Source organism: Suillus plorans (assembly GCF_016647745.1).
Source record: "Suillus plorans strain S12 chromosome Unknown HD556scaffold_114, whole genome shotgun sequence".
NCBI lineage: Eukaryota > Fungi > Basidiomycota > Agaricomycetes > Boletales > Suillaceae > Suillus > Suillus plorans.
Genome location: NW_024537498.1, coordinates 75935 through 95260, shown reverse-complemented (window position 1 = coordinate 95260; position 19326 = coordinate 75935). Strand labels below are relative to the sequence as shown.

The following is a 19326-nucleotide window of genomic DNA, read 5'->3' as shown; positions in this document are numbered from 1 at the left end:
TGTACATGGCAGGGTCCACGAAGCTTTGAAGGCCGGGTCCACTATTAAGCAGAAAACGCAAAAATGGTAAACAAGCAACTCAACTCGTGGAGTTGATCAGCTCGCGAACCAGGCCTAGCCAGACTACTTCTATTTAGCTAAGAGTGAGAAGCAGTTTGAGAAGCTGGACTGTGAGTCGATACATTCTTACCAGGTTCAAGCGTTGATTTCTTGGCAAAGACTTTGACAGCCTTTTTATCGAGACACTGCCATGATATTTCTGTCCGTCCGGCGGTCTTGCCCAACGCATCAGCGCCGACATCGGAATTAAATTACGACTCTTCTGTTCTTACAGGATGGATGCCTTCTGTTGGCACTCAGATGGCTCCCGGGATGTACCTGGGGTGATGAAGTCATTCATGTCATGTTAGACATCGGTGGGGAACAGAAATGGAAGAGCGTCCTAAAGCAGAAGTGCCCCAAGGAACCACACCTTGTGGCTTGAGCAGCCACGTCCGTTGACGAATCGGTTTTGAATTTCTAGCAGTAAGTCCGCGACGAAAGCCGTATCAAATGTCCAAGTTAATGGTTTTCAAGTTCAGTCATTCTGTGGCATTCATCTCCTTGGCGCGGCTTCGCTCGTTAGCCATGATGGCATCGAACGCTTTTGCTAAGCCTTCCAAGCACTCCGTTCTGGTACGAGATCGCATCAAGCGAAGCAAGTGCCAGAAGTGAAGTGGCCGTTCATGGTACACCGCACGAGTATCGCATGGAAAGTCATTACTTGGCGAGATTCGCCATGACACTTCCTTATCGGAGACGTCCAGGGTGTGATATAGCGGATATCGAGAGTGCAAACACCCCCTCCAAGAATCTGGGAAGCTGATTTCGGCTCAGCAACAACCGATGCGCAAGTTGCAGCCTGTGTATTTAAACAGCTGTGATTTACCATTTGTCTCCCCATGCTTCTCTGCATACTACTATGGCCCAGACCGACGAAGGCCATGGCATTCCTGTCGTGCTCGCGAAGAAGCCCGATGTCGAACCTCCTTACTCTGTGTTTACGACTTGCGAAAAATGGCTCATAGTGACCCTTGCATCCATAGCAGGGTTATTTAGGTGAGCAAATGGTCGTTCCTCGACATCGAAACTGTTTGTGAATAGTTTTGTCAGCCCGTTGACGGCGTATATATACCTTCCTGCGATTCCAATGATCGCGACTGCGTTTGGCAAGACCGTTGAACTTACCAACCTTACGGTGACGGTTTATTTGGTGTTTCAGGGCGTATGTCAGTGAAGCCCGCTGCATGCAGTTTGTGTCCGGGCTCATCGTTACCGCTTAAGCGCCCATGTTCTGGGGCACTCTCGCAGATCGCATGGGCAGGCGACCAACGTTGCTTGGGTGTTTGTTTTTTCTCGGCCTTGCTTGTATCGGTCTAGCATTCGTACCGACATTACACTTCTGGCTGTTGATGATTCTTCGATGTTTCCAAGCGGTTGGTAGCGCTAGCACGCTCACGATCGGTACGCGTGCATGCTTTATTTTTTCGCCTTATCTCATTCCGAGATCGACCAGCCTGGCTACGCCACTTGACTCCTGGCTGACTACGTTTATCGTATATCGGCGAGCCAGTGTTTCGCTTATGTAATGCTTTGTAATATGAACCATATGCATTACGGACCCCTGACTACGCCGCAGAGACCCCCAATGTGCCACGAAACCCCTACTCCCATCACGGTAGTTTGATGTTTCCACCTCCTATGCACATAGCCTAACTCACCATCGCGCGCGATGTTTTTAGTACTCACAAGCTAAAACTTTGGTGCATATTGACGAGTCAGAAAATATCGCACAGTAAGTATTTGTAGCTTACAATTTTCGGTCACCCATCCAATGGTCACCTCCAAATTTGATAGGCTCGAATTCGGTCTTCGCCAACACTGAGACGTACGCCGACCCACCGATCGACCAACTGTGATCATGATGGTTCTTAAACGAGCGACATTACTACAAAGAACCTCTCAAACTAGGGCGTATGCTAATGTTGGACGCAGTCATCCTTCTGTGCCACACACTGCGCGCAGTGTGTGTTCATTAAAAGATCTGGCTGGCAAACAGCATGGCAGATGGTACACTTCGAAACATGTAAATTAGTATATTCTGAATGCACTTAAAGTCACCGTGCACAAAACGCGGCTTTCCGTTTCATCTATACTTCAATTTTAATCGCCCTGCATCTCCTCTGGTGGGGGACCTTGCTGTTCGCGCTCTTTTCGTGTGGCTTGTACGACGTCGTCGACACGTAATAGCATACGAGCAGCCTGTAGACATGGTAAGTAGGTAGCACACGTGAGATGAACAATAGATATACCTCAACTGCAGTTTTCAGGATTTGGATCTGAACGTGCCATAGATGGTCAGGGGACTCGTCGACTACAAATCCATGGAGCTTACCTTTACGCTTGCACTCTCGTACAAGCCGTATTCTTTCATATCGACTATCTTTCCAGTCTCTCCATTCACGCCCCACGAATGCTCTCCGTTTGCATGCTTAGCCTATCGGAGGTCATTAATCAAGTACAATTTCTCCACAGGAATGTTACCACCCACCCTGAGCTCTGTCAGTATCCTGATAGCATTTCCGCCACTATTTTGCACCAGAGTTCGTGGGATCACCTCCAAAGCATCTGCAACAGCTCTGAATGGCCATCCCTCAACCCCAGTAACGCTGCGTGCCTTAGCGTGCAACCCCACGCTGATCGCCATCTCGGTCGCACCTCCTCCCGGCGCGAGGAGAGGATTGAAGTATGCATTGCGCGCAACGCTGAGAGCATCTGCAAGATTACGATCGATTTCATTGAGTATGTCCTTGGAGGGGCCGCGGAGGAGAATGGTGCACGCTTTGGGGTTTTTGCACTCGGTAAGGAATGTGAAATATCTAAGTGGATCGCGTAAATGAAGGAGCCAGGCAGAACTGAAATAACGAACTCATCCCCCATCTTCTCGATATTGAATAGCCCACATTCCGTGCCAATATCGGAGTCGCGGAGGTCTTCCACACGGTTCACGATGGTTGCACCAACGGCTAGAGCAATCCGGTTGTTGTCTGATTTGCGGACGCGTCGAATAGCCGAAATGTTCGCTCGCTCAAAAACATATTGTGCCGTATCTGAAGGAGAAAAAAATCAGTAGCCCGGGTAAATTTCGACCTCAACACATACCCGATATGCCTTTCTCGGTAATGATAAGATCGGGTTTGAATTCGAGTAAACGTCTACACTGCGCAATGACCTGCTCCTCCTCGATCTCCTGTGCGCGTTGCCAGTCGCTCTCCTTGGAGAATTCCATGTTGGTCTGACTCTCACCCTTCTTGTACTCAAGGGGACAATCGAGTAGAATAATACGTGGGTTCTTGATTCGTCGGCGCATGTTTGGGTGGGTGATGTCTTTGTTGAGAAGGACACCATCGAGGACTCTCGACTCCTCAATGGACCCACCTGGAATTTTTTCAACACGTGCATAGCGCTTGATGTCAACGCTCTTGTGTCCAGAGTCATCCGAGGCAACGGTGCGCACAGCTTGAAGCGCTAGATGGCACATCAAATCGCTCCAGCGTGCCACGAATTTGGTGCCGATGGAAGTTTTAATGAGAGAAAGCATCTCTTCATCGGATGACGTGTCAATGGGGATGGAGATGCGATTTACGATCGCGAGAGCTTCTTTGAGAGCTTTGTTGTAGGCGGAGATGATAACAACAGGGTGGATGTCGCGTTCAAGCTGCGAGAGGGATTGGGCAAGAATTTCTCCCGCTATGGGATGATAAGAAAATAATATGGTTTCGAAACTTAGGAACACACCAAGGATGATAACGCTGGTTGTACCATCACCACATTCTTCGTCTTGGGTACGACTGAGTTCGATCATGTTCTTTGCTGCAGGGTGTGCGACGTCGATTTCACGGAGAATCGCGTTTCCGTCATTTGTCAGTCTATACAGTTATACGTCAATCAGATATATTTATGGCAGGAGACGTGTAGAGACGCACAGTATGCCGCCCATTGGATCGAGGATCATCTTGAGCATGGCTTTTGGACCAAGACACGTTCGAATAACATCAGCAATAGTCTGTTTAAGAAGCAAGTATAAATGAGACAAATATGAAATATAGGTTGACGGCGATACTTGCCTTTGCGGCAGTGATGTTGGAGATCTGGGCTTTCCTTCCTGACTGCCTCTCCGGTGCAGTGTCTGCAAAACATCGCGTTCAGTGATGTATTTGAAAAGCACAGGCGGTACATACTCATGACGAACACTGGAGTCTGTCCTGCCTGCATGGTTGAGTAATGATTGTGGATCGCGCTGGACAATGAGCGCTGAGCGATCAAGAGCAGGCCAAAATGCTGTCACCCTAACCAAATCCTGTGACACATTGTGTGACGTCTATGTCACCGTGGTTTACTTCGAGCAAACTGAGATCGCTAGATTCACCATCTGCATTGGCACAATTTGGCAGTAATATGACTACTGCTGAAATCTGTGAGTTCAGCAAGCTTGGTATATAGTCATTCTGATCTGGGCTAAGCAATTTTTCTCCCTCGCATCAATAGAACTGTCACGATTGGAAGTAGAATATTATAAATGCAGAAAAAATATCGCTTCTGCAAACTGAAGGGTCTAGAGAACAAGAAGTGTCAGTACTATGTGAGCGCTTCTCAGACAGAAAGGGACTGCTAAGATGGTTCATATCATAATTCCAATATTTCTACACTACAAACTGCAAAAGTCAAAAATATCATTACATCTCTCTAAGCCACTATGCGCTAAGCGCTTCATCAGTTTTGAGATGCCGTCTGACGCATACGTCTGCCAGCGCGGCAGGGAGGTCCAATACGCACTGCCAGCCAAATCAGAGGCACTGAGATGAAACATACTCCCCCTAAAAGAAAAAATGTCCACCCGGCGTCAATCTTGTGAAGTAGCAATTCGATCACAGAGACTAACAATGCCCCCATGGAGCACCGTATGAGGTTATTCTGCGGTTGTTGTCACAATCTTGTGTATCAGGGAAAGTAGACCCACTCACACACGCAGTCACAGAAGAGCCTTGTGACGGTACAAGGTCGATCAAAAGCGTTTGAATGGTAGTGAGTATAGCGATTTCTGAAAAACCGACTGTGTAACCAAGCAGTGAGCACTAGACTATGAGCAAGAATCGAAAAGAGGACTCACTGACGAATTGGAGGACCAGAGGTACTGCAATGGTCGTTCGTGCTTGAAAGCACCAGCCATACCCAGTGCAAGATGCGCAAAATATAATCATCCAAAGTGGCAATCTCTTCAGCCTCGTTGCTTCGATGGGAAAATCATCATCGCTTATGATATGACCTGGGATACCGTTCTCTGGCGTAAAATTACGAATAAGCTGTTCCTTCGCGGTCCTGTAATCCCAGTCCATGAGCTTGCCGCTGAAAACTGCGCCCAGTGCAAGCCCGCCTCCAGAGGCCAGATAGCAAATCCCAATATCTGTCTCTGTCAAGTGAGGGTAGTTTACTTCGAACAATGAAGATATGGTCGCTAGAATGGCGGTGAACACTGCGTATTGAATTCCATTGAAAACCAGGAGGTTCAAGACATCGACACATGCGAACAGACGGAAAGGGTTAGGAGATTTACGAGCGGGTGGACGCTCCACCTCGGAATCCTTATGTCCACGCCCCATTAAGGGTAGTAGAGGACGATACTGGATAGGCGGCAAAACACTACCATTTCCGACGATGCTACGCAAGGTCTCCGGGAGCAACCTGACACCCGGGTTACGTCACAGAGAATAACACCAAATATCGCGACTTACGTGACCAGGACAATGAAACACGCTGAACTGGAGATACAGAGGAACCAAAAAATGGATCTGAGTAATGGACCACATGAGTAAAACTTCGTCCTATTTGTGCGGACAACCGATTCACCTCCATCCGAGCTTATCCGCAAGAGCGCCTCCTATAACGGGTCCTAGTGCGGGTCCAACCTTCGAAACACAGTTACTACATAGTTAGGTTATGTGTTCTTGCGCTCACCTGTGGACCCATTGTGAAGACGCCGAAGAACCCACCTCGCTCCGCGGGGGTAGCGATGTCTGCAATAATACCAGCACCTGTAGCGGATGAGATAAGGCGAAAAAAAATCAAGCATGCACGCGTACCGATCGTGAGCGTGCTAGCGCTACCAACCGCTTGAAGACATCGAAGAACCATCAACAGCCAGAAGTATGATGTCGGTACGAACGCCAGACCGATACAAGCAAGGCTGAGAACAAACAAACATCCGAGCGACGTTGGTCGCCTGCCCATGCGATCTGCGAGAGTGCCCCAGAACATGGGCGCTTAAGCGATAACGATGAGCCCGGACACAAACTGCATGCAGCGGGCTTCACTGACATACGCCCTGAAACACCAAATAAACCGTCACCGTAAGGTTGGTAAGTTCAACGGTCTTGCCAAACGCAGTCGCGATCATTGGAATCGCAGGAAGGTATATATACGCCGTCAACGGGCTGACAAAACTATTCACAAACAGTTTCGATGTCGAGGAACGACCATTTGCTCACCTAAATAACCCTGCTATGGATGCAAGGGTCACTATGAGCCATTTTTCGCAAGTCGTAAACACAGAGTAAGGAGGTTCGACATCGGGCTTCTTCGCGAGCACGACAGGAATGTCATGGCCTTCGTCGGTCTGGACCATAGTAGTATGCAGAGAAGTATGGGGGAGACAAATGGTAAATCACAGCTGTTTAAATACACAGGCTGCAACTTGTGCATCGGTTATTGCTGAACCGAAATCAGCTTCCCAGATTCTTGGAGGGGGTGTTTGCACTCTCGATATCCGCTATATCACACCCTGGACGTCTCCGATAAGGAAGTATCATGGCGAATCTCGCCAAGTAATGACTTTCCATGCGATACTCGTGCGGTGTACCATGAACGGCCACTTCACTTCTGGCACTTGCTTCGCTTGATGCGATCTCGTACCAGAACGGAGTGCTTGGAAGGCTTAGCAAAAGCGTTCGATGCCATCATGGCTGACGAGCGAAGCCGCGCCAAGAAGATGAATGCCACAGTATGACTAAAACCGTTAACTCGGATATTTGATACAGCTTTCGTCACGGACTCACTGCTAGAAATTCAGAACCGATTTGTCAACGGACGTGGTTGCTCAAGCCACAAGGTGTGGTTCCCTGAGGCACTTCTGCTTTGGGACGCTCTTCCTTTTCTGTTCCCCCCCGATGTCTAACATGACATGAATGACTTGTCGTCACCCCAGGTCTATCCCGGGAGCCATCTGAGTGCCAACAGAAGGCATCAATCCTGTACGAACGGAAGAGTCAGAATTTAATTCCGATGTCGGCGCCGATGCGTTGGGAAAGACCGCCGGGGCCCGGATGGACAGAAATATCAGGGCAGTGTCTCGATAAAAAGGCCGTCAAAGTTTTTGCCAAGAAACAAACGCTTGAACCTGGTAAGAACGTATCGACTCACAGTCCTGCTTCTCAAACTGCTTCTCACTCTTAGCCAGATAGAAGTAGTCTGGCTAGGCCTGGTTCGCGAGCTGATCAACTTCACGAGAAATTTGAGTTGCTTGTTTACCATTTTTGTGTTTTCTGCTTAGTAGTGGAGTTTGTCATCCTGCCGTCGAATGACTTAGTCGTCTTGTTCAACCCTCGGAGAGGATTCTCCCTTCGCCACAGGTTCAGCGATACGGATCGATTCGCCACGAAGACTCTCGGCGCCAAGCACAACAATGCAAGACGTTATTGATTGTATTCATTTGCGAGACGAATGACTGTCAGGACTCTAGAACCAAGCAAGCCAGTAAAATACCGTCAGTCAGGCTCACGACACTTATCCGAGAAAATACTTGCTACGACGGTGCAATATGACATCGAGGCTTTAACGCACTAGGCTTGTAGAAGTATATTGCGAGGGGCCGAGGTTCAATCGAGCCTCAAGATTTGCGAAGAATATTTCTCATTCTCTCACTGAGGACATAATACGTCAATGCAGATCGTTCCTTCAGTTGGTCTAACTTCGACCGGACGCTACCATTATCCATCGATCATCGGGTCCCCTCCAGTGACTTTTGAGGTATTTGCTCTATGAAACATGCATCGACTTCCGGAAGCAGATAAGCCAAGATTCAAGTCCTTGAAGATGGGAACGCCGCTAAGAATAGGCGGCAGGGACATGGTGCACTGATGCTTGGACGAGTAAGCGAACAATCGAACAATATTTGAAGTCGAACTTACAGTTATATTGTCGCGAGTGGCCATAAAAACGTATTCGTCAGACGCGATGACCAAGATAGAGGAAAAGTGGTAGATCCAATATGCGTGCTTGAGACATATTTCTTCGAGTGAGACTTTATTTCGAGGTTTTGGGAAATATATGACCCACATAAGAACAAGGACCGTCACCCGACATATCGCACACTGAAACAAAGTATCAATATTTTGGGGTGAGAAGGCAGAAACTGTAGCCAAGCATAGTACTTTGTGATGGACTATATCACGTCGTGCTGAGACCCAGATTCCTCATCTCATGACAATCGCGGTTGGATGGTGATCACCTGAAATCAAAGTGCCTGGCATCACGGGTCGTACGGGTATCATGGGATGATGGAGGACTTAGCAGTCCATCTTGACCTTCGAAAGAACGTTTGCGATTTGCAAAATGATTTAGTCCAGAACTTTGACCACATTGTCAATGACAATGGAGCGACATCGTACCGTGGACTCAGAAGGGCTAGTACAAGTGTCTGACCTCGTTGACAAAGTTCAGTCGGACTCGTTGATGTTGTGACAGTTGCGTCACATGAGCAACACGGTCACGGCTAAGTTGTTTCTTCTGCAAATTCTGTTTTTTTTTGTTATTTGAATTCTTCACCTCTAGACCCATTATACGTACTCTCGAGCACCGACCTTCATGGACCCTGGCATGTACATACCCTATGGCAATATTTGTCTGGCCAATGAAATTGTTTTTTTTTTGATTCCAATTTCTGTCCTATTGAGAGTTATACTCTATGGAGGACAATACTATCTAGTCTAGGGGACCCCCAGTGTCCCCGACGCATCTCTAGGTTCGCGAATGCCCCGATGTGAAGCGTACTCCCATCGGTCCGCCGTTCCCGCCGGCCGTTTTAGACGCGCAACCTGTCGAAGATGAGGTGACTGTTTATCTAATGGTACGAGGTATGTGTCTGTCAAGCGAATAAACAAGAACGCGTACTCGGCCGCTTGCGCGGGCTGGTACAAATGAAATTGTTTCTGCTCATTATCCCCTTTACATGCGGGCACGGCATTAATATACATTCCTCCCAGATTGGTATGTATCTTAATCCTAGTATTTCTTTCGCAATTGACTCGACGATCACTCTGCACCTGTACACTACATACATCTCCCAACCCTTTCCCTCTTCGAAGCCTGCAGTATAATGTAAGGCATCCAGATGTTTACCGCAACGGTCTGCTCCTGTAACCCCTGCCATTTTTCATCTAGGTATACCAGCGCCAACTGTTCTCAGCCAAAATGCCATCGATCCGTTCCCATCACATTCGAGGCTTCCCTACATGATGGACCTGCTGGCCTGTTCATGCAGTGCCATATGTAGTGGATGTTTCTCTCCCGCAGGGTTCGGTCCGGTATTTTTCAGCAGTAGTGGGTGAATCCGGCAGCGGTCACAACTTCTTGGATACTTCATTCGTCAATCATCCAGGATCCTCGCTTTTCAAGTTGATATTCTTTTCTTATTCTTCGGTCCAGGCAAGATCATCTTCCTCCAATGGTGCTGCCAGCTCAATTAGATGAGTGCTATAGAATCATTCGGCTTTTATTTACGCACCGTCCTCAGTGGTTCTAACATTGCATTATTTTGCGAAATACAATCGATTCTAATCTTATTGCCTAAAGATGTCTGGATCCAAAAGGATGTCACGGTGCGAAAATAGAGATGTTGCGTCGATGTTGCGACTGACGCGACGGTAGCACGGGGCCCCGTCCTGCTTGGGACATAACTTTATATATATAAATCGTCTGACGTATCTGTCTTGATGTGAGCAAAGCACGTTGCACTGACACGTCATTTTTTTTCGCTTCAGAGTGTGGTTCTTTGGGGTCGTAGACCTTCGCAGATCCTATGTTGGACTTTGTCTCGTCATCCTATCGTATTACACGTCATATCTTGATGCGAGCAAAGCACGTTCCGCTGACACGTCATGTTCAGACAATGAGTTCTAATACTATTTAGCTTATCACAGCGATATATAAAAGCGGCATTCCTTGAATCGATAATACACTCAGCACCCCTCACTTCAACAATCACTTCACACTTCGGAGTCATGAAAGTTTTGGCTCTTTGTCTTGTCACCGTCGCTCTCCTGCCGCAGATGGCAGTGGCCATGAATTGTGACTTTCTTCTCGGGCCCTGGTGTTGGGCCGATCTTCTTGGCAAGAAACCGACCGAGCCGGTCCAGCCGGAGACAAGTATGTCCTAACTTGTCTGTGTTATGTCCATCCTGTCTAATAAGGAACCTGTCGCTAGGCCCCTGAAAGTAATTATCTAGTACCTTTTTTTTGAGTGCTCTACTCACTCGTTCTGTTAAATACGCAGCTCTTCACGACACCAAAGGTATGTCTTGAGTACAGTATTGAGTCTCGACTATTTACAAAATCATTCTAGCCTAGGGTTAGAAGCGCAAACATGTCTCTGAGTCCAGCCTGCTATCTGAGTCGTCGCTCTGCTGAAGTCTGGGACTTGTGGGATAAAGATTGTCGTGGTCCAGTTTTTTTTCTAATGCTTAATTATTGTCGGCTGGGGCAGCTCTGAGCCCTATACGGACATTATACCATGATCCAATAGCTATCAAAGTCTGAAGATGTTCTTTTTATTCGTGTATGATGTAGTACGTACTACTTGAAGTTGTTACGCACTTAACGGTTTGGAAAATCTTGATATTTGTTTTGCAAAGCGCAGTTTAAGGAGAAAATGGATCGAATTTTTCAAGTGCAGCGCGCGTTCTTACTGGACTTGAATTGGAACCTTCGGCGACTTCTGACAATGGAACATTATGTAATATGCAGTTGCTTAAGTCACCGAAACGGTCCTGCCATTTTTCTCAGCCAACTCCCAGCGCCAATAACCATGTCCTCGGCCAAAATGCCATCGACACGTTCCCATCACCTCCGAGGCCTCCCTACATGATGGACCTGCTGGCCTGTTCATGCAGTGCCATATGTTTCTCTCTCGCAGGGCTCAGTCCGGTATTTTTCGGCAGTGGGTGAATCCGGCAGCGGTCACAACTTCTTGGATGCTTCATTCGTCAGTCATCCTTCGCCAAACGAGCACGCAGTTGGTTGCATCCTCGCTTTTCAAGTTTATATTCTTTTCTTATTCTCCCGTCCAGATAAGATCATCTTCCTCACATGGATGATGGCGCTGTCAACTCAATTAGACGAACCCTATAGAATCATTCGTCTTTTCTTTGCGCACCGTCTTCAGTGGTTCTAACATTGCATTATCTTGCGAAATACACTCGATTCTCATCTTATTGCCTACGGATGTCGCATCTCACCACATTCCATCAGTCGCAATGTTGTCTCTTGTCGCGTGTTGCCTATGGATGCCGCGTCGAGCCGTGACTGAAATTTCTGGATCGAAAGGATGTCACGGTGTACAAATAGAGATGTCGCGTCGATGTTGCAACTAACGTGACGGTAGTGTGGGGCCCCGTCCTGCTTGGGACATAACTTTATATATATATATAATCGTCTGACGTGTTTGTCTTGATGTGAGCAAAGCACGTTGCACTGACACGTCATGTCTTCTTTTTATACTTCAGAGTGTGGTCCTTTGGGGTCGTAGACCCTATGTTGAGCATTGTCTCGTCATCTGCTGTCTATCGTATTACACATCATGTCTTGATGTGAGCAAAGCACGTTGGGCTGACACGACATGTTCAACGAAGGCTTCAGATAGTGAGTTCTAATACTATTTAGCTTATCACAGTGATATATAAAAGCAGCATGTCTTGTCACCATCGCTCTCCTGCCGCAGATGGCAGTGGCCAAAAAATGTGATGGGCTTCTCGGGGCCTGGTGTTGGGCTGATATTCTTGACAAGAAACCGACCGAGCCGGTTCAGCCGGAGACAACTTGAAGTATGTCCTAATTTGTCTGTATTATGTCCTGTCTAATAAGGAATCCGTCGCTAGGCCCCTGAAAGTGATTATGTAGTGTTACCCTTTTTTCGAGTGCTCTACTTACTCGTTCTGTTAAATACGCAGCTCTTCACGACACAGAAGGTATAGGGATCTGCATGGGTATGGGTAACCCGTGCTTTGAACTCCGAATTAAGCTCCGCACGAGTCAGCCGCAGCCCTGGACTTTGGCCAGTCCTCACCGGTTCTCAACGTCAAATATACAAACTAAACTGTATCGTTTCGGGCGATGATTATCTCCATGTATTCGAGATTAAGATTGAACCGACAGAGAGTGTCAGCGCTCTTCCAAAGGTTATCAAAGACGCGAAGAAGCCACATTTTGACCATGTTGCCGCTGACGATCTCATACTATGGCAGGTGAGTGATCCGATACCTGCGATTGGATGTTGATAATCTGATATTTTGGAAGGTCGACCTGCCTGTCGACGAGAACATCGAGCTCAATCTTAGCCGTCTTACGCTTGATACAAAGACACCCCTATCACCTGTGAAAAGACCACGTGCCGACTCTGACAATCCCGAGGTACTGCAGGTGAGTGATCTGATGCCTACAATTGGATGTTGATGATCTGATATTTTGGACACTACAAAGAAACCCCTATCACCCGTGGTTCCAATCACCAGGATTTTTCCTAGTGCTCCTCCCCTTGAGCATGTACATATTGTTATCCAAATCCGACCTGCTGGTGAGTTGTCTTTCGATATTGCCGCCCTTTCCTCCTTACTGATCGTGGTCTGACTTAGTATCTTCTGGACTGCACGGTTCGCACCACCTAGTACTCAACTGCATTGCCTTTGGCGATGATGCTTTCTCTGCATTTGAGATCAAGATTGCACCGACAGAGAGTGTCAGCACCCTGCAAAGGGTTATCAAGGACGTGAAAAGGCCACAATTCGACCATGTTGCCGCCGACCATCTTAAATTATGGCAGGTGAGTGATCTGATGCCTACGATTGGATGTTGATAATCTGATCATTTGGAAGGTCAAGATCGATTTGAACGACCTAGAATCACTCAACGCGATCGAAGACAAAGGCGTGGCGTTGAATCCGTTAACCAAACTGTCTGAAGCATTCACGGATGGAGTAGAGCGCGGATGTATTCATGTCGTCGTACAACCCGTTGTACAAGGTGAAGTCCCAACCAATTATAGTATGGCGAAGATCAACAAAGGTGAGGTTACACCGCCTGGTTATTTGACTTGCCGCTCAAAATGTATTCCACATGAAGAGTTCGAGACCGCTCTTGAATCAACCTATCCTTCCCCGTCAGCAGCTGCTAAAACGAAAGAATATCGCAACATACAGCGCGGGCCCACCAAATTATACGACGGTCGCTATGCTCATAACAACCCAGTCAATACGACTGCACCACCGATACAGTTGTTCAACCCGGCATTCGCCTACTTCTCAAGCAAAGCGTTCGATCCTGAATACACCGTACCAGATGAGATGCTGCGTAATACCCAGGAGCTTATGACTAAATTTGCAGCAATTCATGCCAACGAGAGTGACCGCCGCCTAGATCTCGTTCCTCTGCTGGCAAAGGTGATCAAGGAGCCTTTATTGCACGCGAAAAGTCGTTCTGGCAACTTTGAGCCCAATGCTGTAGTCGTCCATTCTCATGACGATATTCCGGTACACCTTGTGGTAGTTGAGGAGAAGAACGAGGTTGGAGATGGAGCTTCAGACCCTTCTGTCCAGGCGTCATTCTCCTTTGTACATCAAACTCGTGAGGTGCAATGTTTCGGCACTCTAATGTGTGTTACTCTTCTCACTGATGCTCGTCACCAGGACGCGGAACTTCGCTTAAAGTGCAATTGTCCTACCTTCTTGGTTGCTCATGCTGGACCTTGGCTAGCAGTTCTGGGCGCCGTCTTCACGGAGAAGTATATAATCCAACGGCTTACGGACTTCATCTGGATCCCAGCCCACTCTGCACTCGATGACGACCAGTTTCTTCGAATTGGGCGCGTCATGTATGCACTTAGTGAATCAGTCGCACAGCTCAGAGTCTGGTATGACGATGTCTTTGAATGTGACGAGCCGCCGTACGACGCATCATATCCTACTGCACACCCTCGCTTTTACCCAACCCCAGATACCTATCTACGCGACGAGATTCCCGTACGATTCAAATATGAGCGGCCCCTGGAACACGATGCTTCGTGTGTGACTTACCTGGCGAAGACGAAGGAGGACAACCCGATCAATGTCGTTGTAAAGTTCGTCACCAGGTACGGCGAGGACGTTCACAGGGCGATGGCAGAAGCCGGGTTCGCGCCGAAGCTTTTGTATTACGGAAAAATCGATGTCGTGGAGGGGGTGCCATCGTATGGCGGGCTGCGGATGGTAGTAATGGAATACGTGGACGGAAAGACGGCCTATGGTTCACTGAAACTGCCTCCCAACTTTCGCCAAGAGCTCACGGAGGCGATCGAGTACTGTCACAAGAAGGGTTTTGTGTTTTGTGATCTTCGGAAGCCAAACATCATGATCACGAAGGACCACAAAGTGCAACTGATCGATTTCGACTGGGCTGGACGCCAAGGCAAGGTCACATACCCTGTATCCATCTCTCCCACTATTCACTGGCCGGAGGGGGCGCAAGGATTAGGGCCTATACTAAAACAACACGATCTTGATATGCTAGCGCGCTGCTGTAATTAGACTTTCAATTCTTCTGCTTTATGATGCGTTGCCACCAGCTTCAAGTTGTGCAGTCCTATACCTTGTAGTTACACACCAGACAATGTTGTAATATTTTGAACAACTTTCTCGGCAACTTTGTGAATGTGTAATGAGTTATCGATCACACCAAATCCAACGACTCACTCAGTGCACCAGCCGTTATGACCATGGCTAATTAATATGATGAACATTACCATGGTCCAATAACTATCAAAGTCTGATGATGTTCTTTTTATTCATGTAAGCTGTAGTACTAAGACAAATTCAAGTAAGAAAATGGATCTAATTTTTCATGTGCAGCTGTGCAGCGGTTCTTGGACTTTTTCACACTTTCGGCGACTGACCTCATTTAAGGGAACATTATTATGTAAGTCATATGCAATTTTCCTGTCAACTCAATCGAGTCCTATAGAATCATTTGGCTTTTCTTTGCGCACCGTCTTCAGTGGTTTTAACATTGCATTATCTTGCGAAATACACTCGATTCTACATTTTGTCGTAGCGTGCTAACGATACAAGTCCAATCACTCTGAGACTCGCATATCCCTCTCAGCCCTGGCTGGCCACTTTCGCTCAAGACTGATCATGACATCGTCTACTTTAGCACAGATTCTTCCACTAATCGTGGTCGGTGACCTCGATTTCCAGCGCTTAGTCCAATCATACCAGCATCTACATCCTGCCGAACACCCCTCGACAGCTTGAATACGGAGATATACGTGTAGAATGTCCTGAACCCTCAACCTTCCAATATGCGAGTCCCTTCCTGGCGCATTCCCGCTGGTATCTACATATATATCAACGTCGACTCCTAGAGACACTGGAAATCAGCCATCATGGCCGTTTCTGTGCCCGAGGGACACACTCACCGTGATAATCACTATTTTCCAAGAATCATTGGTAGCTCCGTCTTCATTACACGCAGACAGGCATTTCAGCTACAGACGACTGGGGGTGGCCTATTTATATCGTTACCGGATTCTACACGACTCTGCTGATTGATCGCTCATTATAGGGAATTTCAGACTTGCATCGCGACACCCCACTCAAGGGCTCCCAGAACGCGTTCAGGCATATAATTGGACCGTTGCGGCGGAGCAGCATAGTCATACATCTGCACTGGATGCCTACAACACATATTTCGACCTTCTTGACGGTCATTTGGCAATACGGTAAGCTGCTGCTGCCTTCAATAGTGTCAGATCGCTGCCTGTAGACGCAGCATCATGTGCCATCTGTCATGGCAACCTACGACAGGTAATCGAACTCGCAGAGCAGGGTCGTGGCCAGCAGTGGTCACTGCCATCTCGACTCAGGACTCCAGTTGAAGACCTCCAGTCAGCAAATCCGACGCTGGCGCACAATTATTTGGAGCTGAGCAAACGCATTCTCAATGCTGTACAGAGATCACCGACACTGCTGCTGCTGCTGGGGTGGCAACAGAGTATAAGCGCCATAATTGTCCTGACGTCAGGAGGCATTCCCTTGCCGTCTATCGTTCTCGTAGATCTAACGAATCTCAATGATCGCTTCGCCAAGGCAATACCACACACATCTATCCTGGGTCGCAGAACGATCTAATAGTCCTCTTGACAGTATGGGACAAGATCATGCTACTCATCGTCAACGTCCTCCAACATGATTTGACCATTCTCGAATCTGGCCATGTGCAACTGCAGCTTGCCATTCACGTCCATTCCTCTCCACGCAGCTCACACGTGGCGAACAAACGCAAATCGGTGTGAGGAGCTATGCCTGGGGGATCTCTACATCTGTTCTTATACAGCGACACTTTTGGCTCTGATCAGATCTAGACAGTTGATGAAGAAATATGTGCCTCCGTCCTTGGTGACGATCGGACAAGGAGGTGGTACCAGGGTTGTAAAATATGCGATCAAGGTAAGTGGATGACAGACATTGAATAAGCTACTCACCATGACTCAAGAGGACATATAAGCCTCCGGGCTCCACGCCATTGCTGTCATCCCAGCTACTTAAATGGGCCAACTTGAAATACCCCGCATAAACGTTTCGTCTAATTGCTGTTAGCGGTATGTTCGTTGTTCCTAATACGATTCTGCCACGTATGCTTACCTTTAGGCAGAACTATGTAGATGGTTGATATAATCAAGTTCTAAACTTGAACTTGTATCCCCAAGTTCAAAGACAATCGTACCGTCTCAGTGAGTATTCTTGAGACTCAAAGACTCGGGCAACTTGGACATCATATTTATTACATTTAGTTCTTCCTGGACGTGCCACTATCAGCACCTTTGCGTACATTACACAATTAAACTATACGGTAGGAAAGTTCCCGGCATTGATGGTCATCACTGACATACCACACGCCACCAGACACCATGAAGATCCAGTTCACATACTACCTCACTATTCTTGCTGCCGCCGCCGGGGTGAATGCAGCTCTTGCTAGTACATGCATATATGACTGCCAAGATCCTGATGCTGCCGCCAACTGCGGGGCAGGCTGGGGACTGGTTTGGAACAGTAAGCTCAACTGCAACATCTGCTGCACTACTAGTTAGACTCGGAGTGGCCATCGCGTTCATACGAATGATGTATTTGATCTTTATCTAGTTACCTATCAAAGCACTCAACAGCATTTGCGTCCTCTGAGGGCATGTGCACGCTCTAAATGTTCACCTACCTTCGTGATTGTGTTTGGGTGATTATTCATCACGCTGGTCCCTTTGATACATCACTCATAAGGAAGATATGCAAAATTGGTCAGTTTCTAAACAGCAAGCTTGGAACCAGGCCCCGAAGGTTGGGTATCGGCGTTACTTATCTTCGGTGAGAATCATCTTCCGTCAAATCAAAGGATGCGGGCGATAAGAATCGCGGCCTGTGCAAGTGCTTGTAAGGTACGCCAGTATTTCCATGAGGATGCACATCAAGGTAATTGGACCGATGACGAGTTCATGATCCGAACACTAACAGAATTCGAACGTTATAAAATTTCCTGGACCCCGCATACGATTTAAAGTTTGAAAAGCGGATGAAGGTTGTTTCTGATTATCCTTGGCCACAGTCAACTGCAGTTGGTTTATTTGAATGTTTACTCGATTTTGAACTTGGGGCCGTTACTGTTGAGTTTAAAACTGAGAATCATATAACGGTGGAATCGAAAGAGCGAAGAGAAGTCGGTATTAGACTGCAGGCGGGAGCCGGGAGAGGAGAAGGGACGACGTGAAAATTTTGGCTGCAATGGGCAAGGGTGTTACCAGATGATGGCGGCCCATGTCAAAGAGTACCCGGATATTATCGATCGCAACATTAATATTATCCTGTAACGCCCAAGGATGAGCGTAAAAAGGGCCAACAAAAAACACACAAAGACAATGTCTAAAGTAGCTCTGGAGACTGGCATTTTATCACTCAGCTCTTTAATGTCGTGCTTCAGCCTAGCATTCGGACTTCAGTGCGCAAACTTTTTGACGTCGTGTTTTAGCCCAGCATTTCCTGCTTCAGCTCAGCAATGTCATGACCAATTTTTTCCTCCGTTGCCTCGAATCTACGAAGAAGGACGTCATTTCCAGCTGAGAATCCATTAGTCTGACAGTGATGAATTTATGTAAAGCCCACAAAAACACCTGGTGTTATTGTCCTTTGTAGCTGATCAAGCAGGATTAGAATATGTATCTACGAATACGTGGGTAATAGTGACGTACCTGGGTAAACTTGAAAATCGGTGCAGTCGGGGTTTGGAGAGACGGGCGCTACACCGAGAACTTGCGTATTCAACTTTCAAGTGATCCCTGATTTCGACCATCCCCTCCTCCTTGGCAATGGCTCTAGCAACAGTCAAATAACTTGGTGGGTCTATAGATTTTTGTAACTTTGTCTCCGCATAGAGTACCACGTTGGACTTGAAGCTTGAAGCTTGAAGTTTCAAAGTAAGATCGGAAGGATGGTCGGAATTTGCCGGGCGTTATTAACCGTCGTGCTCTCTCTTTCGATGATCAATGTCACGGTGGTATGGCCCTTTTTTAGGCTCTTTACACGCTGATTTGCTTGAATTTTCATCCAAGACAACATCATCCTGTCCGGCGCCTCGTTTGATCAATGGTCGACGCGGTGGAATTCAAATGGTACATATCTTCCTTTTGTTGGGCCACACGGACCATGGGCTACTAAGTAGTGTTTTGGGCATTGTGCTCTAGTCCTTGCGAGACAGCGATACGTGTATCGATCCAACAGGGTCCACTTCATTTGGGCAGTGTGAATCACCCTCTTTTCCTGTCTGTTTTTGTGCTGATTCAGTATTTTATACTTCACAGATGGAATCAATAGGACTGTGAAGGCCGTCCGACCCAAGACTTATTGATGAGGTAGAAGCATATACTTCAGGAATACCCAGAGG

General features: G+C 47.4%; 6 protein-coding genes across 6 annotated transcripts; 3 read left to right on the top strand and 3 right to left on the bottom strand.

Annotated features, from left to right (window-relative positions):
• Nucleotides 1-961: 961 nt before the first annotated feature.
• On the top strand, nt 962-1584 carry HD556DRAFT_1450876 (major facilitator superfamily domain-containing protein; the record flags this gene model as incomplete). The annotated part of the gene is made up of 4 exons (XM_041307835.1): nt 962-1098; nt 1153-1268; nt 1324-1503; nt 1556-1584. 4 exons carry the CDS (start codon nt 962-964, stop codon nt 1582-1584), a joined length of 462 nt encoding a protein of 153 aa, XP_041152766.1.
• Nucleotides 1585-1694: 110 nt separating this feature from the next.
• On the bottom strand, nt 1695-4378 carry HD556DRAFT_1423608 (chaperonin Cpn60/TCP-1 family). Its single transcript, XM_041304558.1, has 10 exons — nt 4281-4378; nt 4167-4228; nt 4026-4105; nt 3838-3968; nt 3202-3789; nt 2969-3149; nt 2591-2918; nt 2435-2536; nt 1898-2378; nt 1695-1835 (listed from the first exon to the last, which is right to left on the bottom strand). The coding sequence occupies exons 1-9, from the start codon at nt 4312-4314 to the stop codon at nt 2190-2192; spliced, it is 1695 nt and encodes a 564-aa protein (XP_041152765.1). The 5' UTR covers nt 4315-4378; the 3' UTR covers nt 1695-1835; nt 1898-2189.
• Nucleotides 4379-4496: 118 nt separating this feature from the next.
• HD556DRAFT_144195 (major facilitator superfamily domain-containing protein) lies at nt 4497-6974 on the bottom strand. Its single transcript, XM_041306384.1, has 9 exons — nt 6585-6974; nt 6415-6530; nt 6180-6359; nt 6055-6131; nt 5947-6005; nt 5832-5888; nt 5210-5781; nt 5064-5152; nt 4497-5013 (listed from the first exon to the last, which is right to left on the bottom strand). The coding sequence occupies exons 1-9, from the start codon at nt 6719-6721 to the stop codon at nt 4813-4815; spliced, it is 1488 nt and encodes a 495-aa protein (XP_041152764.1). The 5' UTR covers nt 6722-6974; the 3' UTR covers nt 4497-4812.
• Nucleotides 6975-9080: 2106 nt separating this feature from the next.
• On the bottom strand, nt 9081-9523 carry HD556DRAFT_1314396 (uncharacterized protein; the record flags this gene model as incomplete). The annotated part of the gene is made up of 2 exons (XM_041300922.1): nt 9081-9375; nt 9432-9523. 2 exons carry the CDS (start codon nt 9521-9523, stop codon nt 9081-9083), a joined length of 387 nt encoding a protein of 128 aa, XP_041152763.1.
• A 3659-nt stretch (nt 9524-13182) lies between these two features.
• Nucleotides 13183-15119, top strand: HD556DRAFT_144135 (uncharacterized protein). The gene is made up of 3 exons (XM_041306279.1): nt 13183-13428; nt 13486-13991; nt 14049-15119. The coding sequence occupies exons 1-3, from the start codon at nt 13410-13412 to the stop codon at nt 14922-14924; spliced, it is 1401 nt and encodes a 466-aa protein (XP_041152762.1). The 5' UTR covers nt 13183-13409; the 3' UTR covers nt 14925-15119.
• A 214-nt stretch (nt 15120-15333) lies between these two features.
• On the top strand, nt 15334-18484 carry HD556DRAFT_1540161 (uncharacterized protein). Its single transcript, XM_041309735.1, has 10 exons — nt 15334-15899; nt 15961-16117; nt 16142-16389; nt 16485-16686; nt 16754-16844; nt 17105-17128; nt 17214-17271; nt 17301-17450; nt 17706-17827; nt 18095-18484. Exons 1-10 carry the CDS (start codon nt 15782-15784, stop codon nt 18254-18256), a joined length of 1332 nt encoding a protein of 443 aa, XP_041152761.1. The 5' UTR covers nt 15334-15781; the 3' UTR covers nt 18257-18484.
• Nucleotides 18485-19326: the final 842 nt, after the last annotated feature.